This window comes from Triticum aestivum, chromosome 4D (genome assembly GCF_018294505.1).
Source record: "Triticum aestivum cultivar Chinese Spring chromosome 4D, IWGSC CS RefSeq v2.1, whole genome shotgun sequence".
NCBI classification, from domain to species: Eukaryota; Viridiplantae; Streptophyta; class Magnoliopsida; order Poales; family Poaceae; genus Triticum; species Triticum aestivum.
In genome coordinates, this window is record NC_057805.1 from 514,977,015 (window position 1) to 514,996,182 (window position 19,168).

General features: G+C 46.4%; 1 protein-coding gene across 1 annotated transcript; it reads right to left on the reverse strand.

Annotated features, from left to right (window-relative positions):
- Positions 1-8,243: 8,243 nt before the first annotated feature.
- LOC123100783 (histone H1-I) lies at positions 8,244-9,493 on the reverse strand. Its single transcript, XM_044522661.1, has one exon. The coding sequence runs from the start codon at positions 9,394-9,396 to the stop codon at positions 8,608-8,610; it is 789 nt and encodes a 262-aa protein (XP_044378596.1). The 5' UTR covers positions 9,397-9,493; the 3' UTR covers positions 8,244-8,607.
- Positions 9,494-19,168: the final 9,675 nt, after the last annotated feature.

Below are 19,168 nucleotides of genomic sequence, written 5' to 3' on the forward strand. Positions count from 1 at the left end.
GCTGCGTCGCCCCGTAGGGCCGTAGCGAGCGTGGCACCCGGTCTCCGCCGCCGCCTGAGGCCGTCCCCGCGGCTGCACCGACTCGTGCGCTGCCGTTGTGTCGCCCCTTCGGGCCACATCGCCACGGCCCGCGATCCCCGCCGCCGCCCCGAGGTCTTCTCGCCGTCGCCCCGACCCGCCTGTCCGCCGCTGCTGCGTGGCCCCTTCGGGCCGTAGCGCCGCGGCCCGTGGTCCACTTCGCCGTCCCCACGCGTCGACTTCCCGTGGTATGCGCCGCGCCGTCTCCCTTGGCGCGGGAACGCCACCGTCCGCGCCGGTCTTCGTCACGCTGTCAGGGTTGTTCGCCTACTTCGAGCATAGCCGCCGTGCTCCTAACCTAGCCGCCGCCGCTCTTATTTGGCCGCCGCCGCAGCTGCCCGTCCACCCCCTTCGTCTTCGTCCAGCACCAGCCCGTCGCCAGCGTCGCCGTCATCTACCCCGACCGCTTCATCTACTCCGACAACCGCGGGCGACATTGGCCCCGCGCCGATTGGCACCGCAATTGTCGTCGAGTCCTTCTCTGCTGGCCTCTCCAACTTCTTCGACATGGCGTACAGCTCGTGCAGGTCCCAGTCTACGCATGCCCGTTGCTTGCAACACCGCCGCGTGCCTTCGTCCACGACGTGTCCCCGGGCCTGGCAAGCCTGGTGCGGCGCTTCGTCAACTTTGTCTTTGTCCGTCTATGCATGCGCGGTGCTGGCAACACCGACGTGTGCCTTGGTCTACGACGTGTCCCTGGGTTTGGCAAACCCGGCGCGACGCCTCGTCAACATCATCCTCCTTCCGGCGCACCACTACATCGACACCACTGCGCCCATGACTAACTCGGCGCCTCCTTGCGCCCGCTGCTCCACGGCGACTCCCTCGACAACACCTGCCCCGACTCGACACTACTAGGAAAAGGCCTACTAATGGCGCACTACAGGTGCGCCATTAGTACCACGCCACTAGAATATTTTAGTAATGGCGCACCACAGGTGCGCCATTAGTATCCCACAGGTGCGCCACTCGTATCTGGTATACTAATGGCGCACCACATGGAAGTGCGCCATTAGTAACAATTTTTTAATTTTTTTTCGTTTTTTCTTAATCTCAGGTCACTATTTCACATATGAGATATCCAACACATATATATACAACAAGCATCCATATAACAATCATATCCAACACACAAGTTTCATCATATATACATACATAGCCAACACATAGTTGCATCGTTACATATTACAAAAGTTTCACATTGTTCATCCAACACCGTTATCCATCAATTCACAAAAGTTTCACATTGATACAAAATAAAAACACAAATGGAAAAGAAGCACTCCATCCATGCAAGCTTCCGTGAATTAAATCAAATCTGCAAAATGATAAACAAGAAGTTAGAAGAAGAAGAAGAAGAAGAAGAAGACTAGAAGAAGACTAGAAGAAGACTAGAAGAAGAAGAATAAGAAGAAGAATAAGAAGAATAAGAAGAAGACTATAAGCTTATTATGTAAACTTGATCATTTTGTGCTAACATAAGTAATTTTGGAGCTAACCTATAGGAAATTAAGCATATTAGAGATAACATACGTAACTAAGTATATATATATATATATATATATATATATATATATATATATATATCATTTTGGAGATCTGACATACCTGACATAGTTCAGTTCTCATTGTTCTTCTCCTTCTCCTTCCTTAGCCTGATGCGCCAAGAGCGGCGAGGCGGTGGAGGCAGCTGTGGGATGTAGTCTTCTACCACAATTGGCGTGGTCATGTCGCCCAGCTGTGGGATCGCCGGCGCCACCACCGGTGCGTGGTCATTGTCAGGCACCACCACCATCGCGAGGCCACCTTCAGGCAGGACGGGCACGACCATCGCTAGGTCATCCTCAGCCACCACCATCTCTTGCCCATGGTCAGCCACCACCATCTCTTGCCCTTGGTCAGCCACCACCAGCGCTAGGTCATCCTCAGCCTGATGCCCATCGTCATCCTGCAGCTCCTCATCCCCACTCTGCTCCTCTTCTCCCTCACTCCAGTCTGGATCATCCTTCTTGTTGTCTTTGCTGCTGCCAGAATCGCTGCTGCTTTCGCTAAAGCCAGAATCGCTGTTGCTTTTGCTACAGCCATAATCACTGCTGCTTTGGCTATAGCCAGTGTCGCTGCTGCTGCTCCCATTGCCTGTCCAAATGCAACAATGACCGTTAACAATCGATGTGAGACAAAGCCAAATGTAGAGGAATAAGAAGAGGCAGAACGCACGAGCATCTTCGTCGTCAGCGTAGCGCATGCGACACATAGTCGTGTTGAAAACCTTCACGATGAGCATTGTGGCGTCATCGTCGTACCTGAAGAGAAGAAAGTACCCGGTCCGCAGGTCGTAGGCTCTGTAGAACTTCTCCCAGCCACGGCACAGGTACATGTGGCCCTCCTCGATCACCAACTCCACGTCCCACAGCCTGCGAACCCCGCTGCCGGCCTGTCGGAGCTTCACATTATCTGGCGGATCTTCACCAAGCATGTTCATAAAAGTGTCAGGCAGCCTCTGCAATTTGGGACAAGGAGTGATGTAGCAAACAACAGAGTTATCATAATGAGATGGATGAAGGGGAGATCTCTCGTTTTATATACCTGCCTCCTGGCTGATACTGAAGCCACAAGGTTTTGACATCATTAAACCCACCCACATGATTGAAATAAAAAAAACATAACTCTACATATGCAAAGACAGAAGGCATAACAGAGAAAAAAATCATTATAAAGAAACTAGTTGCTGACATTAAGCTTGCACATTCAATAGGTCACACCTTTACTGCTGAGCCGGATATAGCGTTGGAACTCTGTTTTGGGGTCACTGCCATACTCCATGACATCATTAGGCTGATGGTTCTGAACCTGTAGAAAGCAATATAATTCATACAGACATAAAAAAAAAGGCTCAAGCAGCACTCCAGAATTAATTGAACATGGGGAGGAAATTGTCAGGGCCAACCTTGGGTAAATCAGATATTGCATCTTCGAGGACGAGAGCTTTTTTCAAGTGTTTATTTGCTGCTTCCTCATAAGCAACGAGACATCTCTGAGGACAGAACATCATTTTAGTAGGATGTAACAATCATTAGTCTTCGAGAAGAATGATATCAAATAAGATAGTGGCCTGTGATGTATTTTCGTACCGAAAATGCATTTGGCACTAGTCCTCGCTTAACAACATCATGGGTGGGAAGCGGGAACTTCGGAAGTGCATTGGTGTAGTTGATTATCTTCTGCTCAAAATTTATGCTGCTATAATGTTGTATGATAATGTTGTAAGGGTACTAATTGGTCTCTTCTGCTACTTATCAGAGATGGGGGGAAGCAGCCACCGCCGCTCTGGCTCACCGGAGTACGAGTTGGATGCTTTCGAGTTCTTCAGTATCATATTTGGGACTTCAGTATCAGCCACGAGGCAGGTATATAAAATGAGAGATCTCCCCTTCACCCATCTCATTATGATAACTCTGTTGTTTGCTACATCACTCCTTGTCCCAAATTGCAGAGGCTGCCTGACACTTTTATGAACATGCTTGGTGAAGATCCGCCAGATAATGTGAAGCTCCGACAGGCCGGCAGCGGGGTTCGCAGGCTGTGGGACGTGGAGTTGGTGATCGAGGAGGGCCACATGTACCTGTGCCGTGGCTGGGAGAAGTTCTACAGTGCCTACGACCTGCGGACCGGGTACTTTCTTCTCTTCAGGTACGACGATGACGCCACAATGCTCATCGTGAAGGTTTTCAACACGACTATGTGTCGCATGCGCTACACTGACGACGAAGATGCTCGTGCCTTCTGCCTCTTCTTATTCCTCTACATTTGGCTTTGTCTCACATCGATTGTTAACGATCATTGTTGCATTTGGACAGGCAATGGGAGCAGCAGCAGCGACACTGGCTATAGCCAAAGCAGCAGCGATTATGGCTGTAGCAAAAGCAACAGCGATTCTGGCTTTAGCGAAAGCAGCAGCGATTCTGGCAGCAGCAAAGACAACAAGAAGGATGATCCAGACTGGAGTGAGGGAGAAGAGGAGCAGAGTGGGGATGAGGAGCTGCAGGATGACGATGGGCATCAGGCTGAGGATGACCTAGCGCTGGTGGTGGCTGACCAAGGGCAAGAGATGGTGGTGGCTGACCATGGGCAAGAGATGGTGGTGGCTGACCATGGGCAAGAGATGGTGGTGGCTGAGGATGACCTAGCGATGGTCGTGCCCGTCCTGCCTGAAGGTGGCCTCGCGATGGTGGTGGTGCCTGACAATGACCACGCACCGGTGGTGGCGCTGGCGATTCCACAGCTGGGCGACATGACCACGCCAATTGTGGTAGAAGACTACATCCCACAGCTGCCTCCACCGCCTCGCCGCTCTTGGCGCATCAGGCCGAGGAAGGAGAAGGAGAAGAACAATGAGAACTGAACTATGTCAGGTATGTCAGATCTCCAAAATGATATATATATATATATATATATATATATATATATATATATATATATATATATATATATACTTAGTTACCTATGTTATCTCTAATATGCTTAATTTCCTATAGGTTAGCTCCAAAATTACTTATGTTAGCACAAAATGATCAAGTTTACATAATAAGTTTATAGTCTTCTTCTTATTCTTCTTCTTTTCCAAAATGACATAGGTTAGCTTCATTTTACCTAAGTTGGCTCTAATATGCTAACTTAGAGAGCTTATATGCTTAGTTTCCTATAGGTTAGCTCCAAAATTACTTATGTTAGCACAAAATGATCAAGTTTACATAATAAGCTTATAGTCTTCTTCTTATTCTTCTTCTTATTCTTCTTCTAGTATTCTTCTAGTGTTCTTCTTCTTCTAGTATTCTTCTAGTCTTCTTCTTCTTCTTCTAACTTCTTGTTTATCATTTGGCAGATTTGATTTAATTCACGGAAGCTTGCATGGATGGAGTGCTTCTTTTCCATTTGTGTTTTTATTTGTATCAATGTGAAACTTTTGTGAATTGATGGATAACGGTGTTGGATGAACAATGTGAAACTTTTGTAATATGTAACGATGCAACTATGTGTTGGCTATGTATGTATATATGATGAAACTTGTGTGTTGGATATGATTGTTATGTGGATGCTTGTTGTATATATATATGTGTTGGATATCTCATATGTGAAATAATGACCTGAGATTAAGAAAAAACGAAAAAAAATTAAAAAAATTGTTACTAATGGCGCACTTCTATGTGGTGCGCCATTAGTATACCAGATACGACTGGCGCACCTGTGGGATACTAATGGCGCACCAGGTGCGCCATTAGTATATATACCAGATCGCCATTACTAAAATATTCTAGTGGCGTGGTACTAATGGCGCACCATGGCGCACCTGTAGTGCGCCATTTGTAGCCAAAACAGATGCGCCATTAGTAGGCCTTTTCCTAGTAGTGCCTTTTCCTAGTAGTGCCTTCACCCCTTCTAACAAAAATTAATCTTTTATGTCCATGCTTCAAGTTAGGCTAAAGGTTTTAGTTACATTACATATCTCAGCCATTTAGATGGTTCGTAGATGTTGGTATATAGATCAGATTTAGATACAGCACATTCACGTATCCTTGTACTTCCTCCGTTTCAAAATAGATGACCCAACTTTGTACTAAAGTTAGTACAAAGTTGGGTCATTATTTTGGAACGGAGGGGGTATTACATAACAATAAAATGAGTAAGTAACATTTGTTGACATTATGTGCAAGCATCAATATATTTTGCCTGTCAATAAATGATACTCCCTCCGTCCGATAATACATATATATTGTGGAATGGAGGGAGTATTTCTGAAGCTTTCGGATGACCAACATTACCAAGTGTATCAAGTTTGTTCTCTCTCTCTCTCTCCAATTTAGTCTCAATACTGCCATATGGAACAAACAAAAAAACAAAATACTATCAGTGAGTGTTGGGGAAAGGGGAATCGTCGCCTGAAATCAAACAAATCTGACTTATATCTGCTATAACATAGCTGTACTACAATAGGTGCTATACTCGAGTTACTATCAGTATAAAAATAGCCATTTCATAAACCTGGAGGAGAACTTGGGAAGAATATGTACCAGCAGGGAGACAAAAATCTGCAGAGTATGCCGACCAAGATGACTACTTGGTCGTCGTCCAGCACGCACCAGGCCACCTGAGATGATGGGGAGCACCATCTCGGATATTATTAGGATAGGGAGCTCCAACCATCAATTACTGAATACCTGTAACAAAAGTTGTAGATGAGAGACGTTGTTGTTTCTTCAAGAGTAGACCGTTCCGCTGAATCCACAAAGTAATTGTTGTGTAGTGGGATTTGATCAAGATTGGAGAAGATGAAGACGAAGGGGAATCCGCTGCCGTGGGGAACTGGCGAGGCACTCTGTTTCTGTTTGGGAAGGATGCGATGGGAATCGCCACAGACGGAAATAGACGTGCGTGGGCAGGCTCTCTCGCCGGTCCTACTGACAGTAACCGAAGCTAACATGACTGTTCTCTGGTGTACATGTTTGGTCCCACAATGTAATCCTCTAACTAAACGTTGATGTGGCACTGATGCTGATGTGGATAAGCTGCATGTCAAGTAGGTATGCACTGCATTATATAAGATTATTTTTTGTTGTTTTTTCTTCTGGTTAGTATTTTTAATTACGATTATTACTCTTTGGAATAATCAATAGTTTAGTCTCTACTATTAAAGCGGAGTACGTAGGTCGTTTTGTTTCGGGGAGGGTGAGGCGCAGCCTCGCGAAGGAGTGGAGAAGACAGCGTGCTCTGGTCCTCCTAATGTCTTCCATGACAAGATCAGATTAACTTCCCCACCCTTTGATTCTGGTTTGATTTCTTGAGTTTAGCTAAACACCTTTGCTTGTGTCCCTAATTCCCCATCACTCTTTTTGTCACAGCATGGTCAGAAGTTGAAATTCCTTTGGGCATAGTTTCCCAGCGCCTTGAGGAACAACATATAGTGTGAACAAAAATGACATTAGCCCATTAGAGAGACTGGTGCTAATTCTTTAGCATGTGTGGTGAGATTATGTTGGTGTGTGAAGTGTTGAGGAGCAGAGTATTACCCGTTCCACAACTTCAAGCTTGGGGCATCAACAACGGTGCCTTCACCCTTTACTTGTGCCTGTGCCCACATGGCCATCTTTGAGATGTGGTATTCAGTCACATGGCAGAGTTTTTGCAAGTGATTATATGATTTGAAACTCGGTCACTTGACACATGTTTCATTGATCAACTTTGATATTAGTTACCTTTCAGATATTTAGCATTCTGGAAGTTGGATCCACCCGAACTGGATATGCATACTCTTCATCACCCCCAATTCCCGAGGTCACTCATGTGGGCTCCTGATCTTTGATTTACTGATTTGAGTATATGTCGCGTGTTGATGCATTCTAGGTCCTTGAGGTTAGGTGTGATAACTAGCGACACATGGTGGAGCTTTTTTGGTAGGATGTCGCCGGCGGCGGCATCACCTGCATCATCGTCTCCCAGACCGCCTTCGAGAGTGTGTGCACCCGACCGTCAAGCTTGTTATGACGCCCTTTGAATTTCCGAGAAAGTTGCAGCCTTTCCAGATTCATCAACACAGTTCACGTTAGTAGTCAATATGGTTGAGATGCATAATAATACGTACTTCGTTTCATTTTTTTGTGTACATGGCATCTTGTGATAAAGTGTTCCTTGTACCATGTAACTAGGGACAATTAATGGATAATTACAATGGACATGCTCCATGAGACGACCGGTCAGTTGATAGATACCACCTGCATATAAACGCATCGAGGTGCTATCTAGATAGCACCTGCATAAAAAGGCGTCCAGGTGTTACCTATCGTTTGTAATGCAGTGCACGATGAAGTTGTTCTATATGTTTTAAACCACCTCCTTTTATTGTGTGCATCAGATGATTTAGTATATGTCATTCGTTGAATTGCATTTTTTATCTAAATACATTGCAAGTAAAGTAGAATTCAATTTTTCTACACATTTGAAAATTGATATGCATTATGTTTATATAAGCAACAAGTATTTTTTTAAAGCCCGTGGCAACACATGGGCGTTTTACTAGTGCCAATAGTGTATGATATGTGATGATGTTTAGCTGCAGGCACGTTGGAACTCCTGCGAAGTATTTGCTCTACTCTAGGAAACAATCTGGGAAGTATTCACGAAAGCTGAATTTACCAAATCGAGTGTTACATGCACGGTACATGAGTTTTCATTCTAGAATACAAAGTGATAACACACCCGTTTAGTTACCTCATGGGTACATGTTTTCCTTACAGAACTAGAATAATACTACAGATGGAGTTATATAAGTGGTACATTAAGGATAAGCACTCACGCAATGAAAATTGGGGTATAAAAAATAACCGTGGACCGGATCTAGTCATAGTCCCTCCTCAAGTGAGCTGAGAGGGGAAGTTATTTTGGTTGGTCACTCGGAAGCTAGGTGAGGCTCTGGACATACATATGTGGTAGGGGAAATGGCCAATCTTCTGGTGTGTTTGGCTAGGCATTCTTCGGCTAGGCGTAACCGCCGGTTGTGCTAGTCGCCGCCATCTCCGGCTGAGCAGTCTTTGGCGCAGCATAAGCGTCAGCAGTGCTAGCTGCCGGCGTCTCCGGCTGAGCATTCTTCGGTGCAGTGTAACTATCGGATGTGACGGTCGCCGCGGTCTCCTCCTTCTTCGGCTCCTCCTTCTTCGGTTCCTTCTTTGGCTTCTCCTTCTTGGGTGTATCTACTTTTTCTTTTGGTTTCTTCTCCGCACCAGTGTATCCAGAGGCGTCATTCTTTCCTTTGGACTTCTTCTCATTTTTACTTTTGGGTTTCTTCTCGATGGTGGAAGGCTGGGAGGGCTCACTCTTTCTTTTGGATTTCTTCTCGGAGGCAACTTTAGATTTCTTCTCCTCAGCAGCCTTGGTGCCACCTTCGGGTTTCTTCTCCTTGCCAGTATAGCCAGAGGCACTTACTGGTTTCTTCTCTGCGTCAACATTGTTGGGGGCGACGTCAGGTTTCTTCTTACCACCATCATAGCCAGCGACGACTTCGGGTTTCGTCTCCGCGCTGGAGGAGACGTCTGTTCCGGAGACGGCATCTGGTTTCTTCTCCACACCAGCGGAGATGGCTTCGGGTTTATTCTCAGCACTGGCCGAGACAGCTTCGGGTTTCTTCTCAATACCGGCGGTGTATCCGCCGGTAGCTTCAGATTTCTTCACTCCACCGCCATAGTCAAGATCACCATGGGCCGATGCTAGGGGGCTGGCTGAGGCAACAACGAGGAAGAGCAGAAGGGCTAGAGCGAGCTGGGCCCTCATGATAATCAATCAACCCGACGAACAGTGGTGGTGCGATGAAATGTCTGCAGGAGGAACTCGGGAGGTATTTCAATGGTGAGGGAGGGATCTAGGGAAGGAGATGAGAGATGGTGCTGGTGGGTCTTGTTCGTTTTTCCTAGAACCGTAGCCGCTAATCTCGTCCTGTAAAACCATGCGCCCGCCGTGAAGAAAGGAGCCCAAAGAGAAGCCGGTAACTTTACTAAATAAGGTCTAATCCATGTTTTGTTTACATCTTTTCTCGGTGATGTTTTCAAAATAGGCAGCATGCATGCATGCAACTTCCTTTTCCTTTTCCTTTTTTCTTTTTTTGAGAGACTTGGTTTTCTCAATAACATGTGGGCGCTGACTCGAGCTATCGACCATGGTAGACGCAAATAAGATTACTCATCTAGCAATTCAGACATGTTGCAAAAAAAATTCCTTTCATGCATCTACAAAAATTACCATGTTATAGCCGTCTTTGTAATGGACCATAGGATATTATTGCGGACTACAACAACTGTGGCATGTGCTCCTCGATACGCCATTGATCTCCCATTCCTGACAAGAACAAACATCGCTCAACGCTCATGATTCCACTGCTCTTGTCGCAACACCGCCACACGGCTTGCATAGCACAATGCAGTCGCAGCACCATCTTTCCCAGTGCTGCCACAATTAAACTAGATAGACGCAAGTTTAGTGTTCATTAGATACGACAAAAAATCATAAAACTTGCGTGTGGCAGTTAAAAAGGAGAGCAAGCGTTAGTTTCCATGGACGAAACTGGTCGTGACAAAGCCTATCAACCATCTCAACACCTTCTCTATGGTGGTGTTATCTTTGGGATATACAAGTCACTGGTTCCAGGATCCAGACATGAAAAACAACAACTAGTATGGGACTGCCGGAGCTGGACTTGCCATTTTTCTTGAAAATTTGCCTCATCCTCCTCTGATCTGTACGTAACATTCACGAAAATACATTTCAGTTATATGTGAACCATAATATTCTTGCCTACACGCCTATACCTACTCAATATATACTATTTTATGGGGTGCCTTTCAAGTGTACCAAAAAGTTCTTTGTTATACTCTTTGTGAAGAAATTAATATAGCTCCAATGTCCAAGCCTCCATCTGCGAATATAAAGCTTACAATTAGAGCGGGATGGGATACATACCTGGTTTTCTCTAAAATTTGATGGAAATGGGGCACAAACTACATCGCCCCTCTTCAAAGAAACCTACCTTGAATGCTCGGATCAGGAAACTAAATTTAACAAGTAGTACAATTTTGTCTTCAGCTGATCAGCAGTTCCAGCTCCTCTGTTTGGTAGGAACAATGCTCAAATATTCAGAATCTTCTACAGTTTTGACAAAGATTCAGAAGATGTGTACTTATCTTGCACAATTTTGTCAAATACAGCTTCTTTTGTAGATATTCATCATATCTCCATGGTTATTACTTAGAGCATTCCTAACCGATCCCTGATAAATAGTGGAGTATTTAGTGGAGTTAACATTTAGTGGAGTAAATTTACTACACTAAGTTTTGGCCAGACCTAGCCGATCCCCTATATATGACGGTGTAAATTTTTTTCATTTGTTTTTCATTTTCGGCCACTGAACACATTTCTTTGCATCATTATTTCATTCAGCGACATCTTGATACATTGGAGTACATTATTCACATATTCGCTATGAGATCGAGAGCAAAGAAAATAGGAAGCACAATTTGACATTTTAAAAGATATCCAATTTCCATAACTACTACCACTAGTTGGATTAATATTTTCTCTATGTCTTCATTGTTTATCTGCAGCTTCTCGGGCTTGCACACTTCTTTCTTTCTTCTTCGACTTCAAAGAAGTAGATGTTGCTTCGCATGTAGTCTCATCTCTAGCCTCTATTCTAGCAATCAGTGCACGAGCATCTATCAATTTTCGTGATATCAATATATCGATGTAATCTTCTTATCAATACCAAAACTTGCATCCATCATACACATAAATTAGAGCAAACAATGATCTACCGAAATTGTGCCGAATCCGGTGGAATGAAAAGACTCATACGCCATCTTTATTGCACTTGAAGAACACCCAGCCAGGATGTTCCGGCATGGTAGAAACTTGGTGCACCACCTGCCACGGGTAATCGTTGCACTTTATGAGCGGCAACTGTGAGCCAACGAGCCGTTTGGCCAGCGCTGAGCCCAGCCAACGGTCGCCCGTGTCTTCGCCAGCGAACCGCTGACGGGAGAGATCCGAGCGGCTAGAGGCAGAATCAATACCTGCATGCGGTGTGGAGGCATTGTCAGGGCTGTGCGGCCCGGTACCCGGCCAATCCATGGCAAGGCACAGTCGCCGGATGCGCCAAATCTGGCGGCGGATGCGGAAACCGCAGATCTGCCGGTTGTGCGCCAGCGAAGGGCGAGAGATCACAAATCCGGGTGGTCAAGGACCGCGGCAGCGGGCAGTGAACGGCGGGGGTGGGAGGGGCCTCGCCAGCGAAGATGTGGCGCGGGAGTGGCGCGAGGGAGGCAGCGGAGGAGAGTGGACATTTTACTCAACCGCCGATAGGTGGACTAAATATAGGGAGGCCGGGCGCGGCTGAGGATAATTATCCTCCACTACGGCGGATTGGGTGTCTGTTAGGTGCCGGTTAGAAAAGTAAAACCGAATTTTTACTCCTTTAACCGGTTATAGGGGATCGGTTAGAAATGCCCTTACTAGATTGTTCATCTTTAGTTTTGTATGGCACAAAACAGACAAAGGGAGGAAGAAAAAAACACTGTGCACTGCAGTCTGCTATTCTGTGTGAAAAATGCTAAATGAAGAGTGAAAAAGTTGTGGACTGTAAGTTTTCTGTGATTTAAGTGTTCGTTTGCTGGAAACCAAGTGCTGTTATGAGTAAGGTTGGAAAATTCATATATGCTTGTCATGAAATATGGCATATCTTGTTCCTCTTTTGCGAGTGGGACCTCAACTAATATGTTTCCTCCAGAAACTTGGGTTTGTAGTGTGTTTCACAGATTGTTGCAGTATGTATCAAGGACTCATGGCATAACATAAGGATATTCTTGGTGCTTACATTGTAAATCCAATCTTGACATGTTGCAGCAAACGTGCAGATTTACGTCGATCGTAGTTTTCTAGCGTTTAGGCCAAGAGTTTGGTGCCCTAAGATCATTCTTAGCACCGTGTTTGGGCGTACGCTGCACGCGCTCTCATCATTTCTGCACCACACACTAAAGGACCTCAGGACACAGACCAGCAACATCAACGTCGACAATGACCCTGTGAAAAGGATGATCTGTTTTGAACAGGGCATGCACTGCCGCGCAGCAGACCAACAGCCAGCGCTTCTTCGGCGGAGAGCTGCTGGAGAAAAGTTGCACCCTAGGCTGGCTACAACATTTTGGTTCATTCGTGTCCATCCACCTTGCAAAAAGATTCTTGCTGGTTAAAAAGGAAAATCAGGTTTTGATAAATGGTAGCACAGTGTCGTTGGTTAAAGATAATTAAGCTCGTTGAAAGGGAAAAATGTATAATCACACAATGAAGCACGCACAAAGATAATTACTAAGTTGACTGCCCCTTTCCCGTCAGCACCAAAGTCTTACGGATACCGGTCAGTCAGTCAGCCACGCGCTCTAATTTCATACATCGGGAAAGAAAGATGAAAAGGAAGGATGCATCTCAAAGAGGCAGCAAAAAAGCGGCACTCAAGTAGAAGCAGTAAGAGCATCTCCGGCCGTTGGCCCCCAGGAGGGGCTAAAAATCGCCTCCTGGGGACGCACCGGCGCTAAACCGCACGCTGGGGGCGTGATGCCCCCCAGTCGCGGCGCCCATTTTTTTTTGAAAAACTTAAATATGGCGCAAACACGGCTCAAATTTAACGCAAACATAGGCGAGTTCGTTCAAATTTAAACATATTTAAAAAAAAAGAAAAAAAACTACTAGGGGCTGCTCCTCGCCGTCTCCATCGCCGCTCCTCGCCGTCTCCATCGCCGCTCCTCGCCGTCTCCCTCGCCGCTCCTCGCCGCCCGCCACCCGCCCTTGCAGTTCTACATGCCGAGGAGGCTGTACAACGGCGTGTAGTCGCTGCCGCCGCCGTCCCTGCTGCATCCCTCCCCTGGTTGGCGCGGCGGGTTGGACGGTCCGGTGGCGTCCTCGTCGTCGCTGTCGAGGATCACGACGCCGTGCTCGTCCTCGCGCCCACGTTTGCGGGCTTCTATCTCCTCCAGGGCCCGGCGCTGCCGGACCATCTCGTCGCGGTAGTAGTCGTCCCGCGCCCACTGTAGGGCCTCCTCGTCGGAGAAGCCGCGCCGGGCTATCTCCTCGTACTCCGGGGGGAGGCCGGGCTCCGGCTTGGGCTCGACGAGGACGAAGCGGCCGGAGGGGGGTGGAGTCGCCGATGTGGACGCCGGAGCTGCGGGTGCGCCCGCTGACAGGCGTGTCCTGGGGCTCCGGCTTGATGGGGCGGAGGCAGGGAGAGCCGGACGAGCGGCCGAACGAGGAGGAGGACGCCCCGGGCCGCTCCATGCGCCTCAGCGTCCAGGAGCTCCCACGGCGGCGTGAGAAGGACGGGGGAGAGGGGTACTCGAGGCGCGGCGTGTTGCCGCCCTCGATGTACTCGAGGACGGCCTCCAACGTGCGGCCGGGCACGCCTGGCCGCACGCCCCCGAGCGCGCCGGGTTCGGGTTGGGTCCGCCGGCGCCAATTTCGGCCCGAGCCGGCGAAAACTGGGCCCTTGGGGGCGCGACTGGGCCTTTTTTTGGCGCCGGCGGCCGAAAAATCGTCTGGGGGGCCTTGTTGGGGGCGCGGCTGGAGATGCTCTAAGCTTCAACAGCACACGTTGGGAGCGCCATCATTCTTTTGCCATCCATTCAGGTCAATGTCATCGTTCATTTGACGTTTCACAACGGATTCCAGAATTTCATACTTGATCAGGGATACTCTGGTAGCAATGCATGCCGGGATCATCCAATGCCAACTTTGACTTACAAAGGCAATGTGATGTTGATCAGAGTTTTTGAACTTCCTTTTAAATCCTAGCGGAGTTTAGTACACCATAACCCATTTCATAGAACTTAGCCGAAAAAACAAACACCATATGTCTACGTGCTGAAAAGATCAGAAAATATCAAAATATTAATATGCAAACATATATTATTCGATAAAGTTGATATGACTATTTATGACCTGGGTAAGTCATAGAGCATCTACAGCAGGATGCCTAAACACACAACCCCCCCCCCCCCCCCCCCCCCCCCCCTCAAACGGGCGCCGGCGGAAGGCTCTCATTGCCGAGCGCAAGCGGCGGGAGAAGCTGCAGCGGCAGTTCGTGTCCCTGGCCACCCCTTTGTTTCTTTTTAGTTTGTTTCTGAGGTCAAATTTCATAAAGCTTGGTCAAGTTTATAGAAAAAATATATCTTCATCGACAATACCAAATCAATATTATTAGATGCATAATTAATTAATTTTCGTATTATACAACTTTAATATATTTGATGTTGATATGTTTAAATATAAATTTGATCAAAGTTATATGAAGGTTGACTTCAAACTTATATGCGGAGTAAAAAGAAACGGTAGAAGTATGTGACAAGACAACTTGGCAATGGCATTTGTGTGAGCATCAATAGTACCTGCAGCTTAATTAGCCATTTCTTTTAGGCGGACAAGATCTCTTTGCTTGGGAGCGCCATCGACTGCGTCAAGCAGCTGGAGGAAAAGGTGAAGGCCCTGGGAGAGCAAGGCCTGCTAAAGTCGCCAGAGTGCACCTTGTTCGAGAGCAAGTGCAGCATATCCGCCGCCGACAAGGACGACTCAGCAGGCCCCAGCGGGAGCGGCTCCGGGTCCGGGGACGCCGAGTACTCGAGCCCGGTGGATGTCGAGGCCAGCACCCGCGGGAACACGGTGCTCCTGAAAATCTGCTGCAAGGAGAGGAGGGGGGGTGCTGGTGATGGTGCTCTCCGAGCTCCAGAACCAGGGCCTCTCCATCATAACCACCAACGTCCTACCGTTCACAGACTCCTGCCTCAACATCACCATCACCGCAAAGGCAAGTCCTCTCTGCCCCAGTAATACATTGTGCAAATCCGGTTATAACTTGCAATAAAATAAACTGCGGTGGCTAGTCTACTACTAATGCAATATCAAAAGATTGACATGTTCACTTCTGTGCAGATCGAAGAGGGGTTTTCGTCTGCAGTTGAGCTGGTGAAGAACCTGAAAATGGCTCTCAGAAGCTTCAGCTGGAACTCGGTAGAATTAACGGAAGCGATTTGTACAAATGATTAGACCTTCCCCCTTTTACTTTCTGAGTGTGGACGTGGTATCCATTTCCATGAGTGTTGTGTGAACTCTGTAACCATTTCAGTTTACCTTTCCTGAGAAACCGGCTGAAGTGCTACTTTTTTCATTATAGATAAGTTACATTTATGAGTAACCAGATTTCCTCTGATTCCTTGCTCCAATGTATTCGGTCGACAAGAATGTTCTACATACAAAAACCGTCTATGAATCACTGCTGGGGAATGATTATATGCTGAGTGTGTGTGGCTTTGCCGAGTGCATTCCTTCAGGACTCACCGAATGACCACCTAAACCGAGTGCATATAAAAACATATACTCGACATTCAGAATGAAAAACTCGGCAAAGCCACGTTTTACTGACTGTTTTAAGGATGGCAATCGATAAATCATGTGACACGTGTCCGCCAGTCAGCCTGGTTGACAACGGAGAAAGAGCACTCGGTAAATCCTTTTTTCTTTCTGTCCTTTATTTGCTTTCTTCTCTTCTCTTATCTTCCTTTCTTTATCTCTTTATTACAAGCCAAGCCAAACAAAAGTGGACGGCGGCATGTAAGAGTGAAAACGACGGTGCCATTGCACAAGACAACGGAGATCCGAACCTCAACCGTACGCAGCGACCAAAGGAGCCACAAGCATGATGAGGGTCAGAGTGAGGTCGAAGCCAGCGCCAAGGTGGAACAACCAGCAAGCATATGGAGGAAAGAGGTGGCGAAGCGAGAATGCGAGAGGACTCGGGGTGCCGGAGGAAGAAAAGGGTGGCACACAGTATCACTACAGACGAAAGAGCACAGCCAAACCCCCTACCCACTGGCAAGCGGGGCACATAGTAGACGGACCCAACGACAGCTAGAGAAAGGTCAATCTAGAAAATGCACAAAGACAGGAGAGGAGAAGCTGCAAACCCACCCACTAGGATACAACTAACGTGACCACAGTAGAAAGAGCAGCAAGAGAACTCACCCAAGGACCCGATCACACAAGCCACTACACCGTGGGACCCAATGGGGCCCAATGGTAATCGAGACCACCGCAAAAGCAGGGAAGAGCAAGAGAGAGTAACCGGCAGGATGAAACCTTAGCTTGGTATGTTTTCTATATATAAACAATTAAGTGCATTTCTGGTCCTATTTTAATGGATAAAGCTCAGGTTCAAACTGCAGGTAAACTAAATCATGGCTAGAAATGGGTTGAAAAGTCCAAGAAGGATTCCCAAACACTAGGGAGTCGAGACTCGGGCACCATGGAGCTTATTGCCATTTTCATACTCAAAATTTCAAAAGAAGTCGGGAAATCATGAAAATTGGTATGATGTCATGATATGACCCCTTTTATGCAGACGGGTTTAGTCGTTTGAGGGACTTTTTTGCGTGATTTCTCACAAACCCAGGGGATTTCCAAAAAAATACACCCCTCACCTCCTTTTCGGCCACTGACAGACGGCCAGGGCCTTTGACGGCTATAGGCAGATTTACCACAGGTGTTGGCACCGATTCGATGTACTTTTCAACTCCAGGCAGCAAAGTGGACATTGCATGCAACTTCATGTACGGCTAGTGTATTTGACCCTTTATATATCTAAGATAACAGTACAATTTCCAAGATTAAGTTATGATACCCTGACAGATCTAAAGATCTAGATCTGTCTTCTCCATTGATTGCATCCGCTTAGAGCGTTTTGGTTTAGCTGTACTTTTTTCGAATAGCGCCCAATTTCACTCATAATGCATGAAAGTGATGAAACAAGATCCTCCCAGCATCAGGTCCAAGCCCACTCAACTGCCACCCTCACAGTCATAGAACTACCACCACAAAACTCACAGCGCCCAGCACCTCATGCATCGAGACTTCAATACTCCAGGCAGACAGCGAAGGGTCCTAAAGAACCGGTAACCAGAACAGATCATCTACCAACTAGTAAAAGAACTAGTGAATGGACCAACAAAATATTTAGATGCGATCCATATACAACGTGCCAACAAGATGGTTCTGCTAGACATAGGTATTTACTTAGTAGCACAAGTTGACGCAAGCAAACTCCTCAAAGTTCGCTAACTTCGTCCAATTAAGCTGAAAAGGTATTTAATTTCATATTTTGATGGCACCTTTCACAATCAGATCAACCTCGTCGTACGTGGGATCTATGACCACTATGAGCAAAATAGCACGGTAGGACCTGTCAGTGCTAGACATGGATCACGCCATTTGATCCTGCGTGCAAATAGTATAATAATAAAAGTTAGCTGAATACAACAGCATATAATATATGTGAAAGTTAGAGATAAGGTGAGCAAACCTCGTCAGTGAGCAAAACTACCTGTAAATTTAAACACACAAGTCTTACTTTTATAAATCTGTGATAACATAGTATCCTTTACAAGATTGGTTTATGATATCCTGACAACTCAAAAGACCAGCCTTGTAAATTATTTACTTCTGTTGGAGCTAGCCTTTTGGCTAGCTGTGCATTCCGCAAACAAAATATTCAGATGCCACCCGAATGCAATATAATGTGCCAACAAGATGGTTCTGCTAGCCCTAGGTGTTCAATTAGTAGCACGGAAGATGCAACCAAACTCATCAAACCTTACTAACTTCATCTAACTAAGATGAAATGCAGTTAATTGTAGCATATGTGATATGCATGTGGTTGTAGTGTGGGTAACTACCCAGTGGAGTAATTTGTCGATGCTGGCAATCCAGTGGAGTAGTACAGAGTAATCTTGAGAGAACCGAAATGGCCTTTAGAGTAAGCAATTTAGAATTCCAAGAAACAACTAAATCTAGAGAAAAATCTGCATCGCAATCTTATATTGCTCATGTCAGCCGAAAGGTGGCATCAAATATTCCAAGCTGCACATGCACCTAGAGCAATGCGACAACATGATGAGTATCTAATCTAGTAGCTTAAAGCCCTAACCTCGTTGATGGGATTACTAAAGCAAAACAAATATACAAGGCATTTGTCCTCTTCTCGTGCCCTCTTCAGGTTTCTACTTTCCAGCTGGTTGGTCCGGCCGGCACAGTTGTCTTGTATTTGCACTTTTTGATTTGAAGCCACCTTCCTGGGATTTGCTTGCGTATCTAATGTAAAGCTTTTAGGCTCAGCATAAAGAATGCAGCGACATGATCGCATGGGCCTCCAAAATAATTTATAAGATGATATATATACACTATGGTATTAGTGTATGCACACTAGTGGAGTTCATAATTACTGTACTTAGTGACCCTCCAACAAAACTAAATTCATCCAGATATACTTACAAATTACAGGCACGTTCGTCACGAGCCTTTTGCTATCAATCACGACGGCTTTGCATTGCCCAGCGTGTGCGTGTTGTTCACCAGCCAGGAATCTATCAGCTAGCCAAAATTAAAGCACACCCGCCAGAATCGATCAACATCCACGAGTTAGGTCGACCAACCCACGCCACTCTATATATGTATGCTAAGC

Excerpts from the sequence above, each read along its gene's own strand:
- LOC123100783 (XM_044522661.1), bottom strand. The coding sequence starts at position 9,396 with ATGAGGGCCCAGCTCGCTCTAGCCCTTCTGCTCTTCCTCGTTGTTGCC.